At 37.4% G+C, this 26,692-nt stretch overlaps 2 protein-coding genes across 4 annotated transcripts in view; one reads left to right on the top strand and one right to left on the bottom strand.

Annotated features, from left to right (window-relative positions):
- Nucleotides 1-7,814, bottom strand: part of LOC106872785 (bis(5'-nucleosyl)-tetraphosphatase [asymmetrical]) — a 16,397-nt gene extending 8,583 nt beyond the window's left edge. The window contains exons 1-2 of one of the 2 annotated variants that reach the window (XM_052975798.2): nt 7,741-7,814; nt 7,039-7,155 (exon numbers count right to left, since the gene is read on the bottom strand). In XM_052975798.2, the coding sequence (XP_052831758.1) occupies nt 7,039-7,155; nt 7,741-7,750 (127 nt within the window). In that variant the 5' untranslated portion in view covers nt 7,751-7,814. Of the gene's footprint in view, nt 1-7,038; nt 7,156-7,330; nt 7,447-7,740 lie in introns of those variants that run through there. The other variant, XM_014919889.3, reaches the window with a different exon arrangement.
- LOC106872784 (small RNA 2'-O-methyltransferase) lies at nt 6,452-25,911 on the top strand. Of its 2 annotated transcripts, none has more exons than XM_089339887.1 (7): nt 6,452-6,556; nt 10,303-10,610; nt 14,475-14,716; nt 16,164-16,349; nt 19,252-19,420; nt 20,076-20,317; nt 21,680-25,911. In XM_089339887.1, exons 2-7 carry the CDS (start codon nt 10,344-10,346, stop codon nt 21,891-21,893), a joined length of 1,320 nt encoding a protein of 439 aa, XP_089196013.1. In that variant the 5' UTR covers nt 6,452-6,556; nt 10,303-10,343; the 3' UTR covers nt 21,894-25,911. The 2 variants fall into 2 exon arrangements, with proteins under 2 accessions (XP_089196013.1, XP_014775373.1); XM_014919887.3 differs by lacking the exon at nt 6,452-6,556 and adding an exon at nt 7,736-7,846.
- The last annotated feature ends 781 nt before the right edge of the window (nt 25,912-26,692 follow it).

The raw sequence follows: 26,692 nt of genomic DNA, 5'->3' as shown, positions 1-26,692 counted from the left end.
AACGGAGCATACTGGCTTCATTCCTTGCGAGCTTACGTATGTCCTCAGCAGTTACAGCCCATGTTTCACTGCCATGTAGCATGGTTGTTCGTACGCATGCATATATATATATATATAATACAAAGAATATATATGCATGTATACACACATATATGTACATACTTACATCTACATGTGTATATAGATGCATATCAGGGTACAGGACGTTAGAACAATGAACTACAGACAACGGAACGAACACATAGGAAAACAGATAGCCACTTGGAATTAATCCTTCGTCAGCTGCCTCTATTGTAACTAGACGTTTATATATATATATATATATACATAAATATACAGGGATTAGCATTGAGTTGCTTCTCCAACATACTGAAAATTTAGAAATAGCAGTCAAAGAACTACTGATTCTAAACTACAAATTTTTCTCTAAATGGACTTGTTTTGTTTATGCTTTCCCCTCCGGTTTTTTTGTTCTATGTGTGCCACAAATATCGCCATCCATTTAGAGAAAAATTTGTAGTTTAGAATCAGTAGTTCCTTGACTGCTATTTCTAAATTTTCAGTATGTTGGAGAAGCAATTCAATGCTAATCCCTGTATATTTATGATGATAAATGGTTTTACCGATAAAGGTTTTCTCATACTGAACTACTTGGCAAAATTGTTAATTATTAATTCTATTATTAATTGACGATTCCCTGCCCTTATTCTTGTATATTTTATATATATACATATATATATATATATATATGTATGTATATATATAATACATATAAGAGGGATGACCACTAAGTGGACATCCCTTATGCTAGAAGAAGACCCCATATGGTCTAACCACTAAGAAAAGATTGTTCTCAAGAAAATTCAGCTGATGAATTGTGAACATTTACCTAAGTATTATGTAAGTGGTACCAATGAAACCAGGTTTGTGATTAATCTTTATATTTTGTATCTTTTCATTTGTCTTGCTCACTTAAGTTCCAGCATTTGCTGAATTTTCTTGAGAGGAATCTTTTCTTAGTGGTCAGACCATATGGGGTCTTCTTCTAGCATAAGGGATGTCCACTTAGTGGTCATCCCTTTTATATGTGTGTAATATTATTTTTCTCAATCTTCAGATTTTTCAATATGCTAGGCCACTGGTTTTTAAATTGATATTAATCAAATTAATATTCAATTTTTCACTCTTATTATTTAAATTTATATATATATATAGTCAATTAATAAAAAAAAAGAGAGAAAAAGAAAAAAACAAACAAATGTGAGGACATAGCACAAGCAATGTATTAATATGATGCTCAGAGAAAGAAGAGAAGAGTTGTTTTACGTTTCGAACAAGCTCCCTAACCACTGGGCCATTGCGCCTCCACTTCATACTCATACTTATACACGTAATATGTACACATATTTTGCGTATAAGCATCATCATCATCATTTTATATCTACATTCCAATAGTGGCATTGGATCGACAATTTCTGTTCTAGAACATTTGATTGTTATGATGTGAGCAAGTGTTTGTGTATGTGGGAGGCATAAATTTGCAGTTAACCCTTTCGCATTCAGATTACTCTGTCAAATGTAATGCTTGTTTATTTTCAGAATGACACTGTAAGGTAGGTGTGAGAGACCTGATCTGGTCAGTTTAAACATAAAACAGGTAGAATATATGGGCTTGATATGGCTGATTTGACTACTAAAGGGTTAAAATATGTATGCATAAATTAAAGTTGTCTACATAGCTGTGTGTGTTTATGTGTATATGTATGTGTGTGTGTATGTGTGTATATATATATATATATATATATATATATATATATATATATATATATATATAGTGAGAATTTACAAAAAAAAAAACAAAAGACGAAGACGGGTGTGTAAACAACAAACAGATGTATTAGTTTAATGCTCGGGAAGTGAGAAAGTCTTTTACGTTTCAAGCCTACACTCTTCAACAGAAAAGAACACAGAAATAAACAGGGAGAGAAAATAGAAAAAAGGTTTAGTGGCTAGCGATCTATCATGGCTATATATATGTATGTATGTATATGTATGTATATATATATATACACATACACACATGCATATATATATATATATATATTTTTTTATATATATATACACACACACACACACACACATATATACACATATATATATACATATATATATATATATATATGAGCCAAAAGAATTGTTGGAGGTACAAGGCATGATACATAAATCTGCTGAATTATTGTTTCTACAGCATGAATCTATCATGAGCTCATAATTAAATACTTTAAAATGTATCAAAATTATATATATAAATACATATATTAAATTATGAATACACATAATATATAAATGATGATGATGAGGATGATGATGCTATATATATATATCATCATCATCGTTTAACGTCCGCTTTCCATGCTAGCATGGGTTGGACGATTTGACTGAGGACTGGTGAAACCGGATGGCAACACCAGGCTCCAGTCTGATTTGGCAGAGTTTCTACAGCTGGATGCCCTTCCTAACGCCAACCACTCAGAGAGTGTAGTGGGTGCTTTTACGTGTCACCCGCACGAAAACGGCCACGCTCGAAATGGTGTCTTTTATGTGCCACCCGCACAAGCCAGTCCAGGGGCACTGGCAACGATCTCGCTCGAAAATCCTACAGGAGCCAGTCAGGCGGTACTGGCAACGGCCACGCTCAAAATGGTGCATCTCATGTGCCACCCGCACAAGAACCAGTCCAGGGGCACTGGCAACGATCTTACTTGGCTTGCCGGGTCTTCTCACGCACAGCCCATTTCCAAAGGTCTCGGTCCGTAGTCATCGCCTCGGTGAGGCCCAATGTACGAAGGTCTTGCCTCACCACCTCAGCCCAGGTCTTCCTGGGCCTACCTCTTCCACGGGTTCCCTCAACTGTTAGGGTGTGGCACTTTTTCACGCAGCTATCCTCCTCCATTCTCACCACATGTCCATACCAGCGCAATCGTCTCTCTTGCACGCCACAACTGATGCTTCTAATGTTCAGCTTTTCTCTCAAGATACTTACACTCTGACGGGTATTCACATTGACATTACACATCCAACGGAGCATACTGGCTTCATTCCTTGCGAGCTTACGTATGTCCTCAGCAGTTACAGCCCATGTTTCACTGCCATGTAGCATGGTTGTTCGTACGCATGCGTCATACAGTCTGCCTTTTACTCTGAGTGAGAGTCCATATATATATATATATAATAAATTATAGGGTAGCAAAAAAATTTTAGAAATTTTATTTACCACCAGTGGTCTAGCGAGAGTAAAAAAACAGTCAATAGACTATGTATTATTCATTTAAAATGCAGAGATGCCTATAATAGGACATCTACTCGCTAGAAATAGCTGCTATTTCTAGCGAGTAGATGTCCTATTATAGGCATCTCTGCATTTTAAATATATATATATATATATATATATACATATATACATACACACATACAAGCATATTTTCTTTCATTAGTACTAGTCTTTGGACAATGGCCAAGCTGGGGCACTGAGATCATAGATTTCACTCAACCATATAACTGCCTCACCACTACATTCATCCTATTTTACTTGTTTTTTGGGGGGGAGGGGGGGTTTCAGTGTGCGTGAAGGGAGGCAACTCAATGCACTATTTCACACGAGCTTACACAAACAAACACTTAAATAAAATAGAAATATAATTATGAACTTATTGTATAGTGCTCATGGGAACTTCAACTCATAAGAAAAAATAGCCAAAAGTACATGAACCGTACATAGAACAATGTATAGGATTCTTTTACTTGTTTTGGTCATTTGATTGTGGCCATGCTGGAGCACCGCCTTGAAGTGTTTTTGTCGAACAATTCGACCCCAGGACTTATTATTTGTAAGCCTAGATCTTATTCTATTGGTCGCTCTGCTGAACTGCTAGGTTACAGGGTTGTAAACACACCAACGCTGACTGTCAAGTGATGATGAGGAGCAAACACAGACACAAATGACACACACATGCAGATATATACATACATATATATAAATGAAAAAATATATTACAGTTCTATATTTAAGAGATGAGGAATTATGTACATTATTTACATTTGACAGATATTTGTTCTCATCTTGTTTGTTGTTAACACAGCGTTTCAGCTGATATACTCTCCAGCCTCCATCAGGTGTCTTGGGGAAATTTCGAACCTGGGTTCTCATTCCTAAGGTATTTTTCAATGTTATTATTATTATTATTATCATTATTATTATTATTCAGGTCACTGTCTGGAATCGAACTTGGAATCTTGAGGTTAGTAGCCCGTGCTCTTAACTACTACAACATATGCCTAGGCATATAATAATAACATCGAAAAATACCTTAGGAATGAGAACCCAGGTTTGAAATTTCCCCAAGACACCTGATGAAGGCTGGAGGGTATATCAGCCGAAACGTTGTGTTAATAACAAACAAGATGAGGACAAATATTCATCAAATGTAAATAATGTAAAAAATATATTGTGGATACAAAAAAGACAACTAGAAAACATATGACGTATATTGAGTGCAGAAACATATGGAAGACAGACACAGAAGGTCCCTAATTCTTCATCAGTTATCAACCACATAGTATTACTCAGTTTTGCACCATTAATGATAAGACTGAGATGCTTCCCACACTGGCAGTGCCAGCAAAATTTGCAGAGAATATAGGGCCGAGAGCAAACAATACATGGATAACAAATGATGCAGAAGTGGACACACAAGAGTGAACAAATGCAATTCAAGACAAAGGACAAAGATGAAATGAATAAGAAATGAGCAAAATATAGCCTCAGGGCCAAAAAGACATGGATGGTGGGTAACACTTAGAGGGCAATCCTAAAGGATTAGAAAAACAACAAATAGTAAGAGATGTACCAGTGGGACACAGAGAATTTAGGACTGGTCAGCTATGTGTAAAAAAGGGAAAGAAATAAAGGCTGGCCGTGGGTCATATGTCAGTAGCAGACAGTGGAGAAAGAGGGTAAGAGAGAGAACGACAGAGAGAAAAAAGGGAAGGCATGAAGAGGAAATAAAGGAGAAAGAAAAGCTAGAAATAGAAGTAAGAAGGCGAGAGAGAGAGAGAGAAAAAAGGGAGATAGAGGAATGGCTAAAGATAGAGTCACACAGATACATAAATAACTTTGTTAAAAAAAAGCCAGGGTGCATTGCATTACTTAATAAATGAAAAAATGTATTGTAAATACACAAACAACAAGTAAAAATGTATAACATATATTGAGTGCACAAAGGGATGGAAGACAAACACAGATCCCTAATTCTTCATCAGTTATCAACCAGATGGTTTAACTCAGTTTCTCACTCTTAATGATAAGATATATGATGAGCTTCTGTCAACAAAACCCACTTACAATGCTTAGGTTGGTTCAAAGTTATAGTAGAAGACACTTGTCCAAGTGTAATGCAGTGGGATTGAACCCAGAAACATGTAGTTGGGAAGCAAACTTCTTACCACACAGCCATGCCTGTGCCTATATTTGAGATATTTAACAAAAAAAAAAACAAAAAAGAGTGGGTGGGGCATCAGGTGTAGTGTTGTAGGCCTGGAAGTTTTGAAGGACATAGTGTCTCCACTGCTAACAGCTGATGCAGGTAGTTTATTCTTTGCTTCAGCAATTCTGAGTGTGGAAAGCGTTTTTGAAAGTCATGGGTGCTGTGTTAGCATCCATCTTTCAAATGTCACCCACAGGGTATATTGGTTAATTCACAGTTACAGTAAAAGACACTTGGCCAAGGTATTGCATGGGAGGATTGAACTGGAAATTGTGTTGTTGTGAAGTGAACTCCTCAGACACATGTCTAGACCTGCACTCATATGACAATGGAATGAGAAATATTAAGAAGATTTGAAACGGCAAAAACAATGAACTGTAATCTCTGCTACTTCACTTAGGTAGATATGATAATGCATGCAGAGAAACAGTTGCAATAAAAATAGTCTGAATGCAGGAAGAAGAAGAAAAAGAAAAGTAAAAAAATATATATATATTTTCAAAGTATTCCGAGTCATATGAAAAGTGTTGCCACCACTATGACAGACAGTCAAGTATTTACCTCGGGCAATAAATGAAAACAATATATATCTACAATTTCCTTGTATACTTAAAGTACTAACGCAGTTGGGTGAATACTTTTTCACGGCATTTTAATTATATTTTTACATTGATGGTATTAGCTGTCAGAAGCGAAAGTAGAAAAATCTAAACAAGGAATGTTACTGCTGGTTTGAGTTGAAATCTGTTTCTTTGGCTACTGACTGGCCGGGGCTATCTATCTATCTCTCGTCCACCTTCGTTTGTTTCCGTAGAATTTATCAAATTAGAAAAAAAAAACTTTTTGGCTACTTCCATCATGCTAGCTCCACACGAGGGGTATATTTTTGGGGTATTTAAAAGTCCATGTCTCTTAAGCCAATTAATACTATTTTCTGTTGTAGCGGTGGCGATGGCAATATCGCGGTGATTAATTCCAACTTTGGATTACGCGTGGTGGTGGTGCTGATTGGTGTATGTGATTTGTTTTTAAAAACAATAATGAATAATGCAAAAATATTTTTATTTATAAAGTTTAAACTGAATTTCATTTGTTTAAATTCTACGAGGGAGAGACAGAGAGACAGACAGACAGACAGATAGTTCCGGCCAGTCAGTAGCCAAAGAAACAGATTTCAACTCAAACCAGCAGTAACATTCCTTGTTTGGATTTTTCTACTTTCATTTCTGACAGCTAATACCATGACAGTGCCACCTTAGGTTTCCCGTCCATAAAGCTAAACCTTCTATGGACCGGAAATCTAAGGTAATCCTATAAACCGGCCTTCCCCATTTTAAATATATATCATCATCATCATCATCGTTTAACGTCCGCTTTCCATGCTAGCATGGATTGGACGATTTGACTGAGGACTAGTGTTGTGTGTAAAATTGGCTGTTATTTCCAGGAGCTGAATTTTCCTTACATTAAAAACGAACAGTTTATAAATACGAACCCTTGGGTGGCGTCCAGTGTTGTTTTCCATAGGAATGTTTAAGTAGCAAGTATTCTATCTGATTATGTAGACGTCGATAAACAATTAAGCCGGCGGCAACGACTTGAGATGCCATCACTGTGAATTTAGAATCGGACAGAATTTACCTTAAAATATATTTTATACATTAAATAAAAAAGAAATTGCAAAATTAAAAAGAGCCAAACAAATATATTCTTCAACAGTAATGTAGTTTAATAAGCGATAGAAAAACTAGAAAGGTTTTAGTTGCTCACAACAAATAAAGACATACCTAGCGTGGTAATAATTGGAGCGGTGTAGTGGGAAGATAGTAAGCGGTTTAAAAATTGTTTACTACTCGGTCTAAATGGAAATTAGACTAAAAGCGTGTTAGATTTGGTTTACGTTTAGTGATTAAACGAAAGGAAACATGGAAATATAATTGGCGGACAGTCCACCATGTAATCAGTATACAATAGTAGCATTTAGACTAATTTATTTATGTAACAACCATGTATTATATATTTCCGCACATACACATATATATATTTAGAATGATAAAGTCTTGTACATTCCTGAGTTCAGCAATGGACAGTATGAATTATGAGTGTAATGTTTATCTGTATTAAGGAATATATTTTTTTAATTACAAACCACGTTGTCCTTTATAATTGAATTTATTCCGGTATAAACCGGTGTTACCTGAAAACATTATCTGCTTCAACTTGAATGTTAGACATCCTGTCACACTAGAAGCTATCCATCTACTTACATTTTCTACTTAGGAACACCAACATTACAATATGCAGTAAGATTAAAATTTTTTTTTGTTTTAATCGTATTCTTATTAATAACATGTTACATGCCTATAAGATTGTTTGGTTTGGCGTTTACTTAAGACACATGTTTGATGAATAATCAATTTGTTGTGATGTATTTTACTACAGAGACACTCAAATCATTAATCATTGCTGTTGTCGCGACAGTTTAAAACACATGACAAAACATTATATCGTCATTTTACGTGCAAAATGATGATTTTCGATCTTTAATTATTTACTGTGTGCAGATTGTACGGCAATTAACAGTTGTTTTAGTTTGGAAGCAGTTTCTTTATCTTTCGGAACCTGGAATTTATCACTTTAATGAAAATTGTTTATTACACTGATTACGATAATGACTGCAATGATGATTAAGGTAGTAGTGTTTGTGAGGTTACTTTAATAATGATTTTGATACTGAAGAAGATAATGTTGATGACAAGTGAAATTATAAATGTGATCAACGTAAATCACAAACATGTTTTTATTCCTTCTTCCGTTTCCTGCTTTGTGTTTTGACGAATGACTATTATCAGAAACGTTGACTGTCTTTCACATCCCTCACAGTGTGAAATACATTGACTTTGCACTACGCCAGTTTTGTTTTTGTCGTTCGTGTCCCCTTTGGATATTCGTTTTATTTGGGTTTTTTTTTTATCTGATAAAAACATCTTCTTCGGCACATTTAGTCTCTCACTGTGTTCGCAATAGCGATCAGTGTAGTTTCTGTAGACCCAGGACTCTCCGATTTCACATACCCGTAGTCGCTCACCTTTGAAAACTGCAGCAAAATGAATGTTATTGTCTTGGACATCAGTAAAAAACTGATCATGTCTGGTGTGAATATCTCATAGTTAAGTTGCACGCCAATGAACTTCAGGCGTCTCTCATTTCCTGAATCTGATCAATCCATTACTGCAACCCTTTCCTATCTACACTCTGTCAACGCTTGGTTATATCTCACTCAGTTTTCCTTCCATACCTTAATTGTCTACCTGTTGTTACTTCTAACCATGTGCTCTTGTGTAGATGTTACTACTCTTCAATACTTAACTATCCTCACATGGGCACCATCCACATGCAATCTATACACTTCGTGTTTACAAGTACAGCTCTGGTGAACAGGGGCCTGGAAGGCATTCGTCAAAGGGAGTGAGTTGAGATATGACTACCCAGTTTCCTTCAGCAACACTGAGACACATTTAGTTACATTTATCAAGGAACCACTGCATGACTCTATACCTATGTTCAAACTAAATTCTCTAAATCATTACAAATTCCAGGCGACAGTCTCACATTGCAACATACAAACATCTTAAAAGCTACTTTCCAGTGACTTATTTCCTTTTCAGGGCCTGATAATTACTTCAGATTAACATCTGTGCGACTCACATTGGTGTACTGATCACATATTTGGAATGGTACTGTGGCTACGCACAAACATTCTCACCTACAGAAAGTGATTTAGCTAAATGCCACAAAAATCCTTCAAAAAACATTATGACCATTAGCTTGCAGATGTGTTGTTTCTTCTCTCTTCTTCTTCAAGCACTATTACAATGACCTCCACTCCTCTAAAATAACATGCTGCATGCTTCCCCTGTCCTGTTGACATGTAGGAATCAGTGCAAGATCAGGAGAGAGAGAGAGCACAAGGAAAGGTAACAAAACAAGGAGAAACAATGTAAGGTGACAGGCTTGAGTGGAAATGGCATAAGATCAGCCAGCTTTGATAAAACCATTGTATTTGTGATAGAATGTAGAAACATGTCAGTAGATCAGAGGCTGCAGTATATTGGTAACTTCTGGCTAATCTATCAGATGCAGTAGCAGCACCATATCATACTGTATTTACCTTACATTTGTATGGTACTTATTGACAGCTGAGCGGTCGGTCGGCTGAGTTGTTGAGAGTTTAGTACCCTTGCTGGAAAGTCTGTGCCAGCATTGGTAATAAAATATAAATAACCATTCGTGTTAACAGTTTCTTCTCTTGTGGTAATATGGATTTTTCATTCATTCATCAATGTTCTTTGAAATATTTTTTAAAGAAATATGATAATTTTAGCTAAAACATGAAGGTTCTTAAAAAAAAAATGGTTTTATTTAAAATATGATTTTTAGAAACCAAATTGTATTTTGATATTTAATTTGATGTGTCTTGGGAGGGTCATTATGCCAATAATAATAAACACATGCACTGGTTCAATATTTCTTTATTGTTAGTCGGTTGGTTAAATATCAAACAAGCTAACTAATTGACAGTTTGTTTAATATGCTGGTTAAACAACCAATTGGTTGTTTGTTAGTCAAAGTCCATTCATCATTATTTGTAACCTTATCAGTGACATATCCTCTCTCTTGAAGGTCAGCCTTGATTCTCAAGACAGACCTTGAAGAGTTTTATTGGTTATTTTTTTCTATATTTTTTTCTTTCTGGCAGTGATTGTTAAGTGAAAGAATTTACCAAGTTTTGTTGGTACAATGTCAGACACTATGACAAATTTCCAAACTCAGTCAAGCAGTAATAAGAACTGTTGTTCAAACACACATAATATAAGCAATGGAACAGATGAAGAGATGTGCCAAGAGAAGTCTCATGACAGCAGCACCACAGAAAACACAGCCACCAAAGAGAATGGCAAAAACACTGATGAAAAGCATTCCAAATTTACTGGCTTTGGTATTCCATTGAATGTACAGAGATATGAGGCTGTGAGGAAGGAACTAGGAAAAGAAAACATAGAATCGGTAAGACACATTCTAATGTCTAAAAGCAGTTCAAGAACTGGTATAATTCAAGTTTATTGAGAAATTTAAAAATGTAACAGAATGAATATTTAAATTCATATATATGCATCATCATCATCATCATCATCTTCATTTTAACCTCCACTTTACCATGCTTGCATGGGTTGAGGCAGATTTTCCATATGTATTTAAATTCATACATATTCATCATCATCATCATTATCATCATCATCATCACCATCATCATCTTCATTTTAACCTCCACTTTACCATGCTTGCATGGGTTGAGGCAGATTTTCCAATGTCCAAATGCTCTTCTTGTAACCAATTCTTGCCTGTTTCACTAAAAATGAATGATACTGCCTATATGACAGTGACACTTGTTTACAACTAAAATGTGATGTCAAGACAAGGAGACACAAACACACACACCCTTACAGTCATACTCACACATACATACATACATACGATTTGATTCTTTCAGTTTCCATCTATGATATCCACTCACAAAGCTTTAGTCAGCCCAGGACTACAATAGAAGATGCTTGCCTAAGATGGGACTGAACCAAAAACTATTTGCTTGAACAAACTTCTTATCCACAGCTATTCCTATACCTACATACACACACACATGTATAAAACTGAGAATGTGTGTGTGTGTGTGTCTGTATGTGTGCATCACTAAAACTCGAGAACTACCCGACTGAATTCATTCAAATTTTACACATGCCTTACTTAGGGTCCATGCAGTGTCATGGGCCAAAACAATTTTCAACTTCTTGCCTAATGTGAGCCTCGAGCAATCTCTTATCTCTTACACTATTTCAGTATTACGTATCAAAAGTGAAACAGTAACAACTTTATTGTAATCCCTCTCTCTCTCTTTGGGAGAGAGGCACAAGCACATACACAGACATATACACATGCGGCAGTAACTTCCGCCTACCAAATTCAATCACAAAGCTTCGGTCGGCTTGGGGCTATAGCAGAAGACACTTGCCCAAGGTGCCACGCGGTGATATACATACACACACACATATATATCTATATGTATAGATATATATATTTATAGATATATATATACTGCCTGACTGGCCTTCATAGGATTTTCGAGCGAGATCATTGCCAGTGCCCCTGGACTGGCTCTTGTGCGGGTGGCACATAAAAGACACCATTTTGAGCGTGGCCGTTGCCAGTACCGCCTGACTGGCCCTCGTGCGGGTGACACGTAAAAGCACCCACTACACTCTCTGAGTAGTTGGCGTTAGGAAGGGCATCCAGCTGTAGAAACTCTTCCAAATTAGATTGGAGCTTGGTGTTGCCATCCGGTTTCACCAGTCCTCAGTCAAATCGTCCAACCCATGCTAGCAGGGAAAGCGGACGTTAAACGATAATGATGATGATGTGGTGGCACGTGGCTTATTGGTTAGGGTGTCAGCACCATGATCGTAAGATTGTGGTTTCGATTCCTGGACTGGGCGACGCGTTGTGTTCTTGAGCACAACACTTCATTTCACGTTGCTCCAGTCCACTCAGCTGGCAAAAATGAGTAACGCTGCGATGGACTGGCATCCCATCCAGCTGGGGAACATATACGCCATTGAAACTGGGAAACCAGGCCCATGAGCCTGGCTAGGCTTTAAAAGGGCACATTTATTATTTATTATATATATATATATATATATATATATATATATATATATATATATATATATAATCATAAATATACAGGGATTAGCAATTGAGTTGCTTCTCCAACATACTGAAAATTTAGAAATAGCAGTCAAAGAACTACTGATTCTAAACTACAAATTTTTCTCTAAAACGGATGGCGATATTTATGGCACACATAGAACAAAAACCGGAGGGAAAAGCGTAAACAAAACAAGTCTTTAGTTAATTGGGTACGAATCGTTTCATGGTTAAGTGAATGAAAATTTCACTATTCCAATCTTCAGCCCAAATATTCTGATAAATTTGAAAGTGTCTCTAAAAAAAATTCACGGTAATTTTTGGCCATGCGACACCAAAAATCAACGATAAGAAAGGCACTTACGAATTCATCGGCTAGTGAGTTCAGGCATCTCACCTCAAAGAAATCTATTCCATGTGCGTCACAAATAGTCCCGTATGAAAAGAAGTCCCGTGTGGAGGGATTACGGTTTAACCATCTAACTTAGAGATATCAAATGTAAAATATACAAGAAATAAGGGCAGGGAATCGTCAATTAATAATAGAATTAATAATTAACAATTTTGCCAAGTAGTTCAGTATGAAAAAAACCTTTATCGGTAAGACCATTTATCATCATAAATATACAGGGATTAGCAATTGAGTTGCTTCTCCAACATACTGAAAATTTAGAAATAGCAGTCAAAGAACTACTGATTCTAAACTACAAATTTTTCTCTAAAACGGATGGCAATATTTATGGCACACATAGAACAAAAAACCGGAGGGAAAAACGTAAACAAAACAAGTCTTTAGTTAATTGGGTACGAATCGTTTCATGGTTAAGTGAATGAAAATTTCACTATTCCAATCTTCAGCCCAAATATCGCCATCCGTTTTAGAGAAAAATTTGTAGTTTAGAATCAGTAGTTCTTTGACTGCTATTTCTAAATTTTCAGTATGTTGGAGAAGCAACTCAATTGCTAATCGCTGTATATTTATGATGATAAATGGTCTTACCGATAAAGGTTTTTTTTCATACTGAACTACTTGGCAAAATTGTTAATTATTAATTCTATTATTAATTGACGATTCCCTGCCCTTATTTCTTGTATATTTCTTATATATATATATATATATTTATAGATATATATGAAGGGCTTCTTTCAGTTTCCATCTACCAAATTTACTCATAATATAACTACTGTAGTATGTAACTGAGGAGAGTACATTGGTACAAACAGATGAGATGCATATTGAGGGTGACTAGTGGGTAAAGAAATAGCCAGATGTAGTCCTCCATATGTCTAAAAAGTTGGGAAGGTTGTATGTCTGTATGTATGAATGAATGTGTATGTGTATGTCTTCATGTGTGTGTGTGTTTGTGTGTCCTTGTTCATGTGTGTTTGTGTGTGAACATGCATGTGGTGTATATGAGTCTGAAGATGCGTGTACTTAAAAAACACTAAACAAGTTATGGAAACAAGTAAGAGCAGAGAGGAAACTACTTGGCCATAGTGTTTGAACCTTTCTGGGTCTCGTTGTTCATGCACATACCCTTATTTCAATACTTTACTAAAAGTGGCCCCAAAATTACCTTTGAGGAACGATTAGAAATATTTCCAAAATGTCCTTTCAATGTTTCCCCTCTCTTGCTGTCAAACGCTAGGAGTAAACCCTTTGGACAATTTTCCTTTCTCTTATATCTGTGGACTTCAGAATGCCTTCACAGAACTCCAGCTACACGGAACTGGTCGAATACCAGTCAGCAGCAGAGGCGAACAGAGAGCTGCTGAGGACACGTCTGCATAGTTCAGCGGCTGCATCTCGAGTCTGAGATTCAAGAGAGCTCTGCTGCTGCTAGTTTTCTGCGCATGCGCATCAGGGACCTTTTGGCAGGCTTTCCAGAAGGTTCCAACCCTGCGCATGCATGCTGGAGACCTTCAAAATGACGTCACTACAGATCTATCCCACTACCTTGCAAGACAGAAATCTGTATGAAAGACAATTTAGACATGTTTTCACCTTATTAGAACTCCTCAGCAAGATATATTACTGTACAGAATAATTAATACTGCAGGATTATTTCTAATTACATTCTTTAATTAACACTAACTTAACTGTTGCTATTTCATGTAGAAGACATCTCAGAGTAATTTACCTTCTAAAATAGGCTCTCTTTGTCATTGCAGTGTATTGACTTTGGTGCGTCCGAATGTCGTGTCATCGATCAGTTCAGCCAAATTGCCAATTTGAAGCAGTTGACTCTTGTGGATTTGGACCGAAATACACTTGTAGCCAATCTTCACCGCCTCACTCCACGCCTCATGCACTACTCCCGCTCCGTCCAGCTGACTGTAAATGTCTACGAAGGAGATGTTACCAAGTATGATAGCCGCATGAAGAATTACGATGCAATTACCATGATTGAACTGTGAGTCTACTTTCTCTTCCCCCCCTCTCTCTCCTCTTGTCTCTTGTAAAACAGTGAAGGGTTTGTAACAGCACAAGCATCCAGCTGTCCTCTCCTCCTCTCTACCTCTTTTCCTCTATTCCTCTTTCTCTATATCTCTCTGCTTCCTTTATCTATCTTCTTTTACATGCTATTACTCTCTCTCTCTCTCTATCACTATTTCACTCACTTTCTTGCTTTCTCTCTCTGCTTCCTATTTTTCTGCTGAAGGTGGCAGCAATTATTATTTTTAATTACCACTTGAAGAGGAAACCAAGGATAGAGAGGGAGATGCTGCTTTCTAATCTGTTTTAAGGAATATCGGATGAGAGTAGCAAGGCTGAATGGACTTAACCTGTGTATGCCTTTTTTAAGTAGGAGGAAAGGAAATCGGGAGAAGGCACTTCTCATGTGACGAAGTAAACCAAGCTTTTCAGGCAAGGATTTTCCCCTGAAATACTGCTGGTAGTCTTCTCCCAAATTATTTTTCATCTTTTACTTGTTTCAGTCATTAGACTGTGGCCATGCTGGGGCACCACCTTGAAGAATTTTTTAGTCAAATGAATTGACCCCAGTACTTTTTTTTAAAACCTGGTACCTATTTTATCAGTTTTTATCCCTGTATTACAGGGATTTAAACACGCAAAGACCAGTTGTCTAGTGGTGGTTGAAGGACACACACACACACATATACACACGCCCGTGTATATGATGGGCTTCCTTCAGTTTCCATCTATCAAATCCACTGAGAAGGCTTTAGTTGGCTTGAGGCTATTGTAGAAAACACTTGCCGAGTTGCCATGCAGTAGGAACTTGGGATCATGTTGCTGGGAAGCAAACTTCTTTCCACACAGCTACACTTGCACAGACTGGAGGCGCAATGGCCCAGTGGTTTATTGAGCGAAAACGCCTAAAGCTCCACGAGGCTCCAGCAGGGGATGGTGGCGAACCCTGCTGTACTCTTTCACCACAACTTTCTCTCACTCTTGCTTCCTGTTTCTGTTGTGCCTGTAATTCAAAGGGTCAGCCTTGTCACACTGTGTCATGCTGAATATCCCCGAGAACTATGTTAAGGGTACACGTGTCTGTGGAGTGCTCAGCCACTTGCATGTTAATTTCATGAGCAGGCTGTTCCGTTGATCGGATCAACTGGAACCCTCAACGTTGTAAGCGATGGAGTGCCAACAACAACGATATGGCTGAATTATTAGCATTTCTAGCAAAAATGCCTTACTATATTTGATCTGACTTTTCACGTTCTGAGGTGAAGTCCTGTTGAGATCAGCTTTGCCTTTCATCTTTTCAGGATTTAATTCATGGATTACACTATTCACTTCTCCCAAATTTGGGACTTTGTGCCTCTTGTAAGAAAACATAAATTGTATTATTTTCTCAATAAAAAATTAAGGTAAACTTTTCTCTACCTCAGCATTGAACATCTGATTCCTGAAGACCTGAAGAAATGTTGCAACACGGTATTCAACCAATTGAGGCCAAAGCTTGTTGTAGTAACCACTCCTAACTCTCAGTTCAATGTTGTGTTTGGAATGACTGCTGGTGAGATGAGGCACTGGGACCATAAATATGAGTGGACGATGTCGGAATTCCAAAGTTGGTAAGTTGGTTTTTCTTATTGATTAACTCCAAGTTAACCATTAACCATTATTCTGCTAGCCTACCATAAAAGGCATTTTTATTTGTGATGATCTCATTGCTTTTCAGACACAGTGTCTCTAAGCCCTCATTATCCAATGTGTGTCTGTGTTTGTTCCCTCCACCATTGCTTGACAACCGATGTTGGTGTGTTTACGTCCCCATAACTTAGCAGTTTGGCAAAAGAGACCGATACAATAAGTACTAGGCTTACAAAGAATAAGTCCTGGGGCTGATTTGTTCGACTAAAGGTGATGCTCCAGCATGGCTGCAGTCAAATGATTGAAACAAGTGAAAAAATAATGTTTGCAGTTTTAGACATTTGGGAAGCACTTCATCAGACTTGCATCAAAGGCTTGCTGTCACATTGTGTGTCTTTTCTTTTGGTTTATATCAGGAGGAAATAAATTTAAAAAATAAAAGTGTGGCTGTGGGATGAGTAAATAGGGCAGAGATTATGTAGTGGGGAGGAATCGAAGGATATGAAGGAGGGGGAGGAGAAGAAGAAGAAGATATAACAGGCTTCTTTCAGTTTTCATATACAATATCCACACACAAGGAAGAAGAAGAAGAAGAAGATATAATAGGCTTCTTTCAGTTTTTATATATAATATCCACTCACAAGGAAGAAGAAGAAGAAGAATATATAACAGGCTTCTTTCAGTTTTCATATACAATATCCACTCACAAGGTTTTGATCAGCCTATGACTATAGTAGAATATGATTGCCCAAGGTGCTGCGCATTAAGACTGAACCTGAAACCACGTGACTGAGAAGCAAGCTTCTTCCCACACAACCATAGTATATATTTGTTGTTTTTTTCTTTTTTTTTTTATCTGACAGAGTGAAAGAAACTAAATTATGTAATTTGATTTAGTGCTTACATTTTTTATGAAGACGGGAGTAATTTCAGGGAAATTTGTCTTTTTCACAGCTTTTAGCAACAAATAATTCAAGGTTGAATATCTTGTTTGACCAGAAAAATATCATCCTTTTTCATGGAATGTTGTTTACACCAGTGCTCCACAACCTTTTCTTACTTACAGTACACTTGTATTCTTTTCAAAATTCGGTAGTACACTTGAACTAAAAATACAACTAAAAGTCTAGGGAAAAATATTATATTCCGGTTACACTGTAGCACACCCAACACCGCCTCATGGCACACCAGTGTGCCACAGCATACACTTACGGAGCACTGGTTTACACTAGAAACCAACACAATGTTCTGTTATTGCATCATCTGATGAGGTTATAATAATTGTATCATGTGATCCGGGGTTTTCCTTTTCAAATACACAAATTTTATCTTAGAATACACTTAGCTTGATAAAGATGGTTCTTATTTTTGTTTATTGTTTGTTTTTTACTTGTTTTGGTTATTGGACCGTGGCCATGCTGGGGCACCACCTTCAAAGGTTTAGTCGAACAAATCAACCCAAGTGCTATTGTTTTATGTCTACTTGTTCTGTTGGTTCCTTTTGCTGAACTGCTAGGCTAAGGGAATGCAAACAAACCAACACTTACCAAGTGGGGGTGGGGATAAACACTATCACAAAGACTCACACATATGTGTGTGTGTGTGTGTGTGTGTGTATATATATATATACAGGGTACGGGGAATAAACTGTCATCTGAATTATGCAAAAATAAAAACACTGACATCTCATTTTATCAGATACTAGCAGTAAAACATGTTGTTGATCGGGCAATTACTTTTTTTACTGTTTATTGGGAGCCACATTGAATGTACTATTATATGTATAATTTACTCCTCCTGTATGTGTGTATTTTTGGAAGAAAAAACCATATAATAATTGAAGTAGAAGAAAGATCAATATCATTCTTTGTTGGCTATCTGCAAGTCTGTTTGCAGTGTCTTGTGTTGTTTCTTGCGTACGATGTGATGCTTTTCGAAGACGATAAGCTGCAGGTTGTGCATGTCTTTCATCTTTGATTTCTGCTGCACATTCAGCTGCCATTGTTAGTTTGCTATCTGCAAGTTGTGCATTTCGTTGATGTTCAGTTTCAGATTCACGTCAAACTTTCTTTCTCTGTCACTGATCTGCAAGCCATGTGCATGTCTCATCATCATTTTCTGATGCACATCATGCATTTGTTTGGTGTTCATTTTGTGACAGTCTTTTTTTATGAGACATTTTTTTGATAATAAAAGTCAGTAAGTGAAATGAAATTTGGACGCTATGTCACAGTAATGTAAGGAAAATAGCTATATCATATAGAAGAATAGCTTAAGGGAACAAGAAATGTTTTTGATAAGGAATATCAGTAAGTTGTAGTGAAATTTAAGTACAAATGATGTGTGAATATCAGTAAGTAATAGCGAAATGAATTTACAAATGCTGAATGATGTCAGTGTTTTTACTGAAATTCTGACGCTATATTACAGGAATGCAGGGCAATGCATTGTGCAGTTGTCTTTTTGCTGGTGTGTCGATGATTTTTGTTTCTCTGTGAATTTGTGTCTGTGCATATGGCTTCACTGTTAGATTGTCTCTGCTTATGTGAAAGAAATTTGTGTATTTATATTTGAACGGAGCAGTTAGAAAAATAGGTATATCTGAAACATGAATGAATATACATGTGTGTGTGTGTGTGTGAGCACATGCATGTCAACCAAAGTTCCTGTGACCAGAACACTCTTGAAGAACTTGGTGGACAATGACAGTACAGATGAATGACAGCACCAGTATGAAAGTAGTTGTCAGCAAATCAATGTTGTATATTAGCAGTATAGAAGCAAACAGTTTAGCTGGCTGGAATTTTGTGAATTTCTTTTACAGACTTTGAAGAAATTTAAAGATGGGTAACTTTTTAATGTTGTCTCAATCTTTTTTTACAGGGGAGATGAAATATGTACGTCTTTTGGCTACAAAGTAGAATACTCAGGTGTTGGAGTGACCGACCTCGTTCCAGATGTGGGCTTCTGTAGTCAGATTGCTGTTTTCAAACGAGAAGAAGGCTTCTTAAGCAAACCAAGCATAGATCTTCATCAAGAGGTTTATAAATATGTAAGTATTCTTGCGTTTTGGGAATATTAAATGTATGTTGTTGTTGTTGTTGTTGTTTAGTCCGAAGTTACCTTCTCAAGTAAGGGCCCATTTCCATGGCATATGGATTCGCCACCTGGATGGACTGTCAGTCCCTCACAGGATTACTCATTTTTGTCAGCTGAGTGGACCGAAGTAACATGAAATGAAGTGTTTTGCTCAAAAACACAAAGCATCGCCAAGTCCAGGAATTGAAACCACAATCTTATAATCATGAGTCCAACACCCTAACCACTAAGCTATGTGCCTCCACTTAGTCTGAAGTTAACATTGATTGGGTTGATCTATGATCACAAGAGCTCCAACCACGACCATCTCATCTTATATTTCAGATGTAGTATACAGAACTATGTTATGTAATGAATTACTTTTATTTTAATTTAATTTAATGAAGTAGAGTGTGATTTAGAAAAGGGATTTGACTGTTGTTGCTAGCAGGTTCAGCTACCATGTAAATGTATGTGTATGTTAGGTTTATATATGAATATGTATGTATGTGTGTCTGTGTATGTATGTATGTATATGTGAAGGGACATTGTGTGGTTGTGAGTTCAATTCCATAAGTATGTAAAAGTTTACATAAAGTGAAGATATTCTCCATTTTGTTTATTCTCAGATCACCAAAATAGATTTTCCCTTTACAACAGAAGAAAGCAAACAGAATATTCTTTTGGAATCAGTTAAATATTATCTTCGGAAGTATGCCTGCGACTGGAACATTCTTGGTGATCATCCTGAAGAACTTGATGGACGAGGACTGGAAGAAACCAATGACAGCAACAGTGTGAAAGTTCCTCTCAGTGAATTGATGTTGTACAGCAGTGTATGGGAAAACTGCAAAGATCGGAAAGCCTTAGGGTCAGTGTCGCTTTGTTGTTGTTGTTGTTGTTGTTGTTGTTGTTGCCACCGCCACTGCTTAGCTTCTTGTCAGCTTCCACCCCTCAAAAACTGATGGCCCTTTGCCAAAATTTGAAACCATCAGTATTGTTAGCATGCTGGACGAGATGCTTAGTGGTATTTCACCCGTCGCTACATTCTGAGCTCAAATTCCGCCAAGGTCAACTTTGCCTTTCATCTTGTGAGTGGATTTGGTAGACGGAAACTGAAAGAAGCCCATCGTATATATGTATATATATATATATATATATATGTATGTGTGTGTATATGTTTGTGTGTCTGTGTTTGTTCCCCCAACATCGCTTGACAACCGATGCTGGTGTGTTTATGTCCCTGTAACTTAGTGGTTCGGCAAAAGAGATCGATAAAATAAGTCCTGGGGTCAATTTTCTCGACTAAAGGCGGTGCTCCAGCATGGCCGCAGTCAAATGACTGAAACAAGTAAAAGAGTAAAAGAGAGTAAGAGTAATGTTAACTATGTCAGTTGTTGCTGTCATCATCATCATTTAGCGTCTGCTTTCAATGCTGGCATGGGTTATATGGTTTGACTGGAACTGGTGAGCCAGAGATCTGCACTAAGTTCCAGTCTGATTTGGCATGATTTCTACTGCTGGATGCCCTTCCTAATGCCGACCACTCAAAGCATGGGTTTTACATACCACCAGCACAGATGCCAGTTATGTGACACTGGTATCGGCCACAACTATGGTTTCACTTGGCTTGACAACTCTTCTCTAGAACAGCATAATGCTAGAGGTCTTGGTCACTTGTCATCATCCGTCACATTATGTTAACTATATAAATTGTTGTGTTAACTATATAAAGTGTTGCAATGTTAACAGTCATATTACATCATCATCATCATCGTCATTTAACGTCTGCTTTCCATGCTAACATGGGTTGGACAATTTGACTGAGGACTGGTGAAACCAGATGGCTACACCAGGCTCCAGTCTGATTTGGCAGAGTTTCTACGGCTGGATGCCCTTCCTAACGCCAACCACTCAGAGAGTGTAGTGGGTGCTTTTACGTGTCACCCGCACGAAGGCCAGTCAGGCGGTACTGGCAACGGCCACGCTCAAGATGGTGTATGTTATGTTCCACCTGCACAAGAGCCAGTCCAGGGGCACTGGCAACGATCTCACTCGAAAATCCTACGAAGGCCAGTCAGGCGGTACTGGCAACAGCCACGCTCAAAATGGTGTATTTTATGTGCCACCCGCACAATGTGCCACCCATTAACTTTATTATATTATGTTAACTCTGAATTCATTGGAAACAAAATGTTGTCCAAACTAATGTAAGACTACTTCTCTTTTGCAGAGATTTCTTGCTATCATCTGGTTATACGCTATCGTCTGATGGCGAGAGTGTTCTGGTGGAGAAGATACAATTTGAAAGCAACAACTACAGCAGCAGCTCAGATGAAAGTTTGAATGAAGATGACCAGTATGGTGATGCTGAAGACGATTATTCCAGGAGTTTACTGATTGGCGGTACTTACAAAGTTCCTTGTATCGAAGAACAATGGGATTAATGGTCACTATTCAAACATTTATTTGTTATTGAGTTGTTTCTTTATTGTTTCTTTTTTAACTGCAATGTGATGGTTTGCTTTTCTCAGAGATCCTGATGATAGATAAGAGTTTTAGCTGAAAGAAGGGAGGTGGTACATGATTAATATTATCTGTTAGTTTCGAGAAGCTGTGATGTGTTGTTTGTAAGAGGTGTTTTAATCAAACATTTGTAACTCTAGTCTGTTGGAGTTTAGTCTGAAGTTACTGGTGTCCCATCCAGGGAGAGTGGTTTCACTTCTCATCTACATAACATTACAATGTTCTGAGCTAAACATTGTATTTGTGAAGCCTTGTCCTCATAGAGATATTTATTTATCTATTTATTTGATATTTTATTGTCTTATGTCGCAGTTTGGTGCTGAATTATGGATACTTTTAATAATCAGTGGAGATGAAAGAATTAAGAAAAATCAAAGATAAAAAACAAAACCAAATATATATCTGCGTTGATATTTTAAATAACAAAGGAGAAAATATATTTTAATTTTTATCACTATATTTATTTACTCTGATTGTCTTCCAGTGTCCCTTTGCCTATCTTTTACATATCTTCTAGATCTATATTCCTACATCAATCAATCAATCAATCAATCAATCAATCAGTCAATCAATTAGTCATTGAATTTGTTTCTTTATCTGCCCAATCATCCATCTGCTTATTTATCACATCCTCTACTACTACTACTACTACTATTACTACTACTACTACTACTACTATCACTACCACGGCTGTCACCACCACCATTATCTGAAGTTCTTGTCTCTTGGAACAATTCAATAATTTTACACAATAACTCATATCAACACTGACATTTTTGGCTGCAACCAGAAAGTTCTTAGTGTGGCTCCACTTCTTGGACATGCTATTATAAACAAATAACTAAAATAAAATGAAAATGTGACTAAAAGCTAGTTGTCGCATCAGAGCCATGTGATATCAGCAATATCATCATCTTCATCATCATCATCATTGTTTAACTTCCATCACCCATGCTGGCATGGCTTGGATGGTTTGACAGGATCTGACTACTCAGAGGGTTGCATTGAGCTCCAGTATCTGCTTTGACATGGTTTCTATGGCTGGATGCCCTTCCTATTGCCAACCACTTTATAGAGTGTACTGGGTACTTTTGCCATTGGCACTCGTGAGGTTGCCGATTAGCTCACTAGATAAGACCCCATAACCGATGGAAGTGTAGTATTGAGGGCAGTGACTTTATGCCAGGAGTTGAGAGGCTAAAGTATGATAGAGGGACACAAACAGGTGTCTTGCTGAAGAGGGGATACATGGTTGCCCCAGCTGGGAGAAGAGAGAAGACGATGGTGGGGATGAGGTGTCAGGATATATCCTCCTCCTCATCATCATCGTTTAACGTCCGCTTTCCATGCTAGCATGGGTTGGACGATTTGACTGAGGACTGGTGAAACCGGATGGCATCACCAGCCTCCAATCTGATTTGGTAGAGTTTCTACAGCTGGATGCCCTTCCTAACGCCAATGCCCTTCCTAACGCCTCAGGATACAATAAATGGTTAAAAAGAAAATAGGCATAGAATTGAGGATGGCTGGGTGGTATGTTTTTAAGAGTGTGAAAGGGGAATGATAGATGGTTATAGATGGGGGGGGGGAAGAGACGTGAATGCAGTGAACACAAGTGAACATAGCTGGAGATATGGTCAATGGTGAATCTCAGTTTGGGAGAGAAGCGAGAAGAAATAGGACTGGATGAGGAGGAAGAAGGTGATAAGTAAAAAAGTAAAGTAAAGTTACCTTCTAGAATCATGCTGACTCATAAGGGCCAGTTCCCCAGTTTTATGGCATATAAATTTCCCCACCTGGATGGGATGCTGGTCCATTGCAGGGTTACTCGTTTTTGCCACCTGAGTGGACTGGAGCAACGTGTCATCCAGTCCAGGAATCAAAGCCATAATCTTACAATTATGAGTCCACCACCCTATCCACTAAGCCACTACAAGGTGATAAGTGGAAATATATAAAAGAAGGGGAGGGGGAGAGTAATCATCATCATCATCATCATCGTTTAACGTCTACTTTCCATGCTAGCATAAGTTGGACGAATTGACTGAGGACTGGTGAAACCAGATGGCTACACAAGGCTCCAATCTGATTTGGCAGAGTTTCTACAGCTGGATGCCCTTCCTAACGCCAACCACTCCGAGAGTGTAGTGGGTGCTAGTCTAGTTTTATATTTTTCAATGTTTCTTTTTTCTCTCAATTTTTTGAATGTGTTTCTTGCTGTTTGAAATAACACAATTCCTATTTCTCTCATCAAAGTTTCTAGACCTTCACAGTCTCATTTTCATCTTCACCGATGAGATATTGCCAGCATGTTTTGTTGTCACTTCACAACAGGCAAAGCCAATGTGATTGATTCAGACATAAACACTAGGATTTTAGTATAATAAAACTGTAAATGAATGAGAAATAGGTAGATGATGTGAAGTGTAAGGGTGAGAGAGAAGGGGATGTATAGTGAAAGAAGAGAAAAGAGATTTTGGTAGAAATCTTTGTTTATACAATGAGAGGGAGAAAGTGAAGTTGCTCCAGAAAAATTTTACACAAGAGGGAGAAATTTTTTTCACTGATAATTTTGATTTTCTGTCTTAGACAGGCTTGGCATATCGTATTTCTCTTTTCGTTTGTGGCATAGAAACTTTAATAAAGTCATGGACTTTACTACATTACATAAATGTTTTGACATAATGACATCACCAGTCATAGGCAAGTGATGATGGTTTAACCCTTACCTTCCAATTCTCTGTAAATTTACCATGTTGCATGTTACGGCTGTTGACATTTGATACTTGGTAGATGGTGAATGATTATAAAATGTTTGTGTCATATGTCTGGTGATACTAATGCAGTCCAATTCAGAAGTGTCATTGAACCCTTTAGCTTTCAGTTTATTCTGTCAAATGTAATGCTTATTTATTCACATTGTTTTGAATTTATCCTGCATTATCTTGTAAAACTTGAGATTTTAATGATGTCATTGTTTATCTTCTAAATGACATTCTAGAGTAGGTGTGAGATGTCAGATGTGGCCAATCTGAACCTATAGCAAGTAGAATATTTTGGCCAGATATGACCGGTTTAAATGCTAAAGGGTTAAGGAAACAGGTCACAGGAGCAGAAAAGTTGTGGCATTGGGAGTTGGAAGGAACCAGATGCATACAATGTATCCATGTTATATTTAGGAAAAATTTCTCTGGTTGATTGGTTATTGTGAACTCAAATCATACTACTACACCCCTTGTAATGTGCATCTGCTCCCCCATCCTCTGGGCAACGCACCTAACTTAGCCTCTTTGAGTGTGCTTGATTGACAAAATAGATTCCATTCCTACTTTGTGGTTAAGCAATTGGCAGAAGAAAGATTATCCAGATGCAAAAAATAAAATAATTACCCTTACAATGAATAGGTAAGAAAATGTACCAAAAAATGAATGCATAAAGAAATAAATATAACAATTTAAAAATACCATTCTACCCATGTTTTTAAGGGGAAAAATCATTCCTGAATTCAAACAATGTCGGAATTATGGTGTCATATCAATCATCATCATTGTCGTTTAATGTCCGCTTTCCATGCTAGCATGGGTTGGACAATTTGACTGAGGACTGGTGGACCAGGCTCCAATCTGATTTGGCAGAGTTTCTACAGCTGGATGCTCTTCCTAATGCCAACCACTCCAAGAGTGTAGTGGGTGCTTTTACGTGCCACTGGCATGAGGGCCAGTCAGGTGGTACTGGCAACGGCCACGCTCGAAATGGTGTCATATCAATCCTTGGAATTTATTCCAGTGATATTTTCCAAGTGCTACATCTTTTGCTTATGCCATTAAAATAATTTGACATCAAAGGAGTATAAACATCGAAGTATTACAATAAATTGAAAAATAATCTTGAAAGGATTTTTTTTTTTTTGATTTCCTGAAATAAACATTTTACTGAAAATATTTTCTATATGTTCTCTCTATGAATTCTTTTGTTAGAATGAAATTTTATAAATTCCAAATTCTTAAAGATTAAAGATTGACATCATCCAAGCCATATTTTGTTTTCTTACCAACCATGTTTTTTCCTGCAGATATTCAGGTTGGGTATTAGGCATCACATTCCCAATCTCACCAGTCTTGGAGAGTATAGAAAGACCATGGGTATCATCTCAATTTTCTTGACTAGTTTTAAAAAAACAAACACAAAAGCAAAAGCCCCCTCCCCGCCTCCTCCCTCTGGTCCCTTTTGAACCCTTATTTTTATCTGCTGACATTGATGTTAAATTGTTTAACATGTTCAGGATGGATATTCTTTGCATCAGCTGGTGGGGGTGGGGCTACTGCCTCTTCTGCTCCTGATTTTTGACAAATGGGACAACAAAGATTTAATTCCTTTGCAGGTCTTCCTGTAGAATATGGTCTGAAATAGCAAAATCCTCTGAGCAAAGAGAAGAAACAGTTTACCTAATTTTGTTAAATGGCTACATTCATCCATCCATTGTTTTCACCGACTGTTCTTGAGAGGGGGTTGTGGGGATAAAATCCTCAGGCACCTCTTCCATAGGGTCATATCAGAAGCAATCATGAGGTAGTGAGTTCAATTTCCGGACTGGACTGTGTGTTGTGTTCTTGAGCAAGACACTTTATTTCATGTTGCTCCAATTCACTCAGCTGTAGAAATGAATTGTAGCGTTATTGGTACCAAGCTGTATCGGTCTTTGCCTTTCCCTTGGACAACG

This window comes from Octopus bimaculoides, chromosome 22, assembly GCF_046866305.1.
Source record: "Octopus bimaculoides isolate indiv1 chromosome 22, ASM4686630v1, whole genome shotgun sequence".
Classification (NCBI taxonomy): domain Eukaryota; kingdom Metazoa; phylum Mollusca; class Cephalopoda; order Octopoda; family Octopodidae; genus Octopus; species Octopus bimaculoides.
Note: the sequence above shows the minus strand (reverse complement) of the source record. Positions and strands in the feature narration are given on the sequence as shown.

Bases quoted from the DNA above. Each gene is read 5' to 3' on its own strand.
- LOC106872784 (XM_089339887.1), top strand. From the start codon at position 10,344: ATGTCAGACACTATGACAAATTTCCAAACTCAGTCAAGCAGTAATAAG. The intron at 14,717-16,163 runs GTGAGTCTACTT...TCTCTACCTCAG, and splicing joins GCAATTACCATGATTGAACT to CATTGAACATCTGATTCCTG. The intron at 19,421-20,075 runs GTAAGTATTCTT...GTTTATTCTCAG, and splicing joins ATCAAGAGGTTTATAAATAT to ATCACCAAAATAGATTTTCC.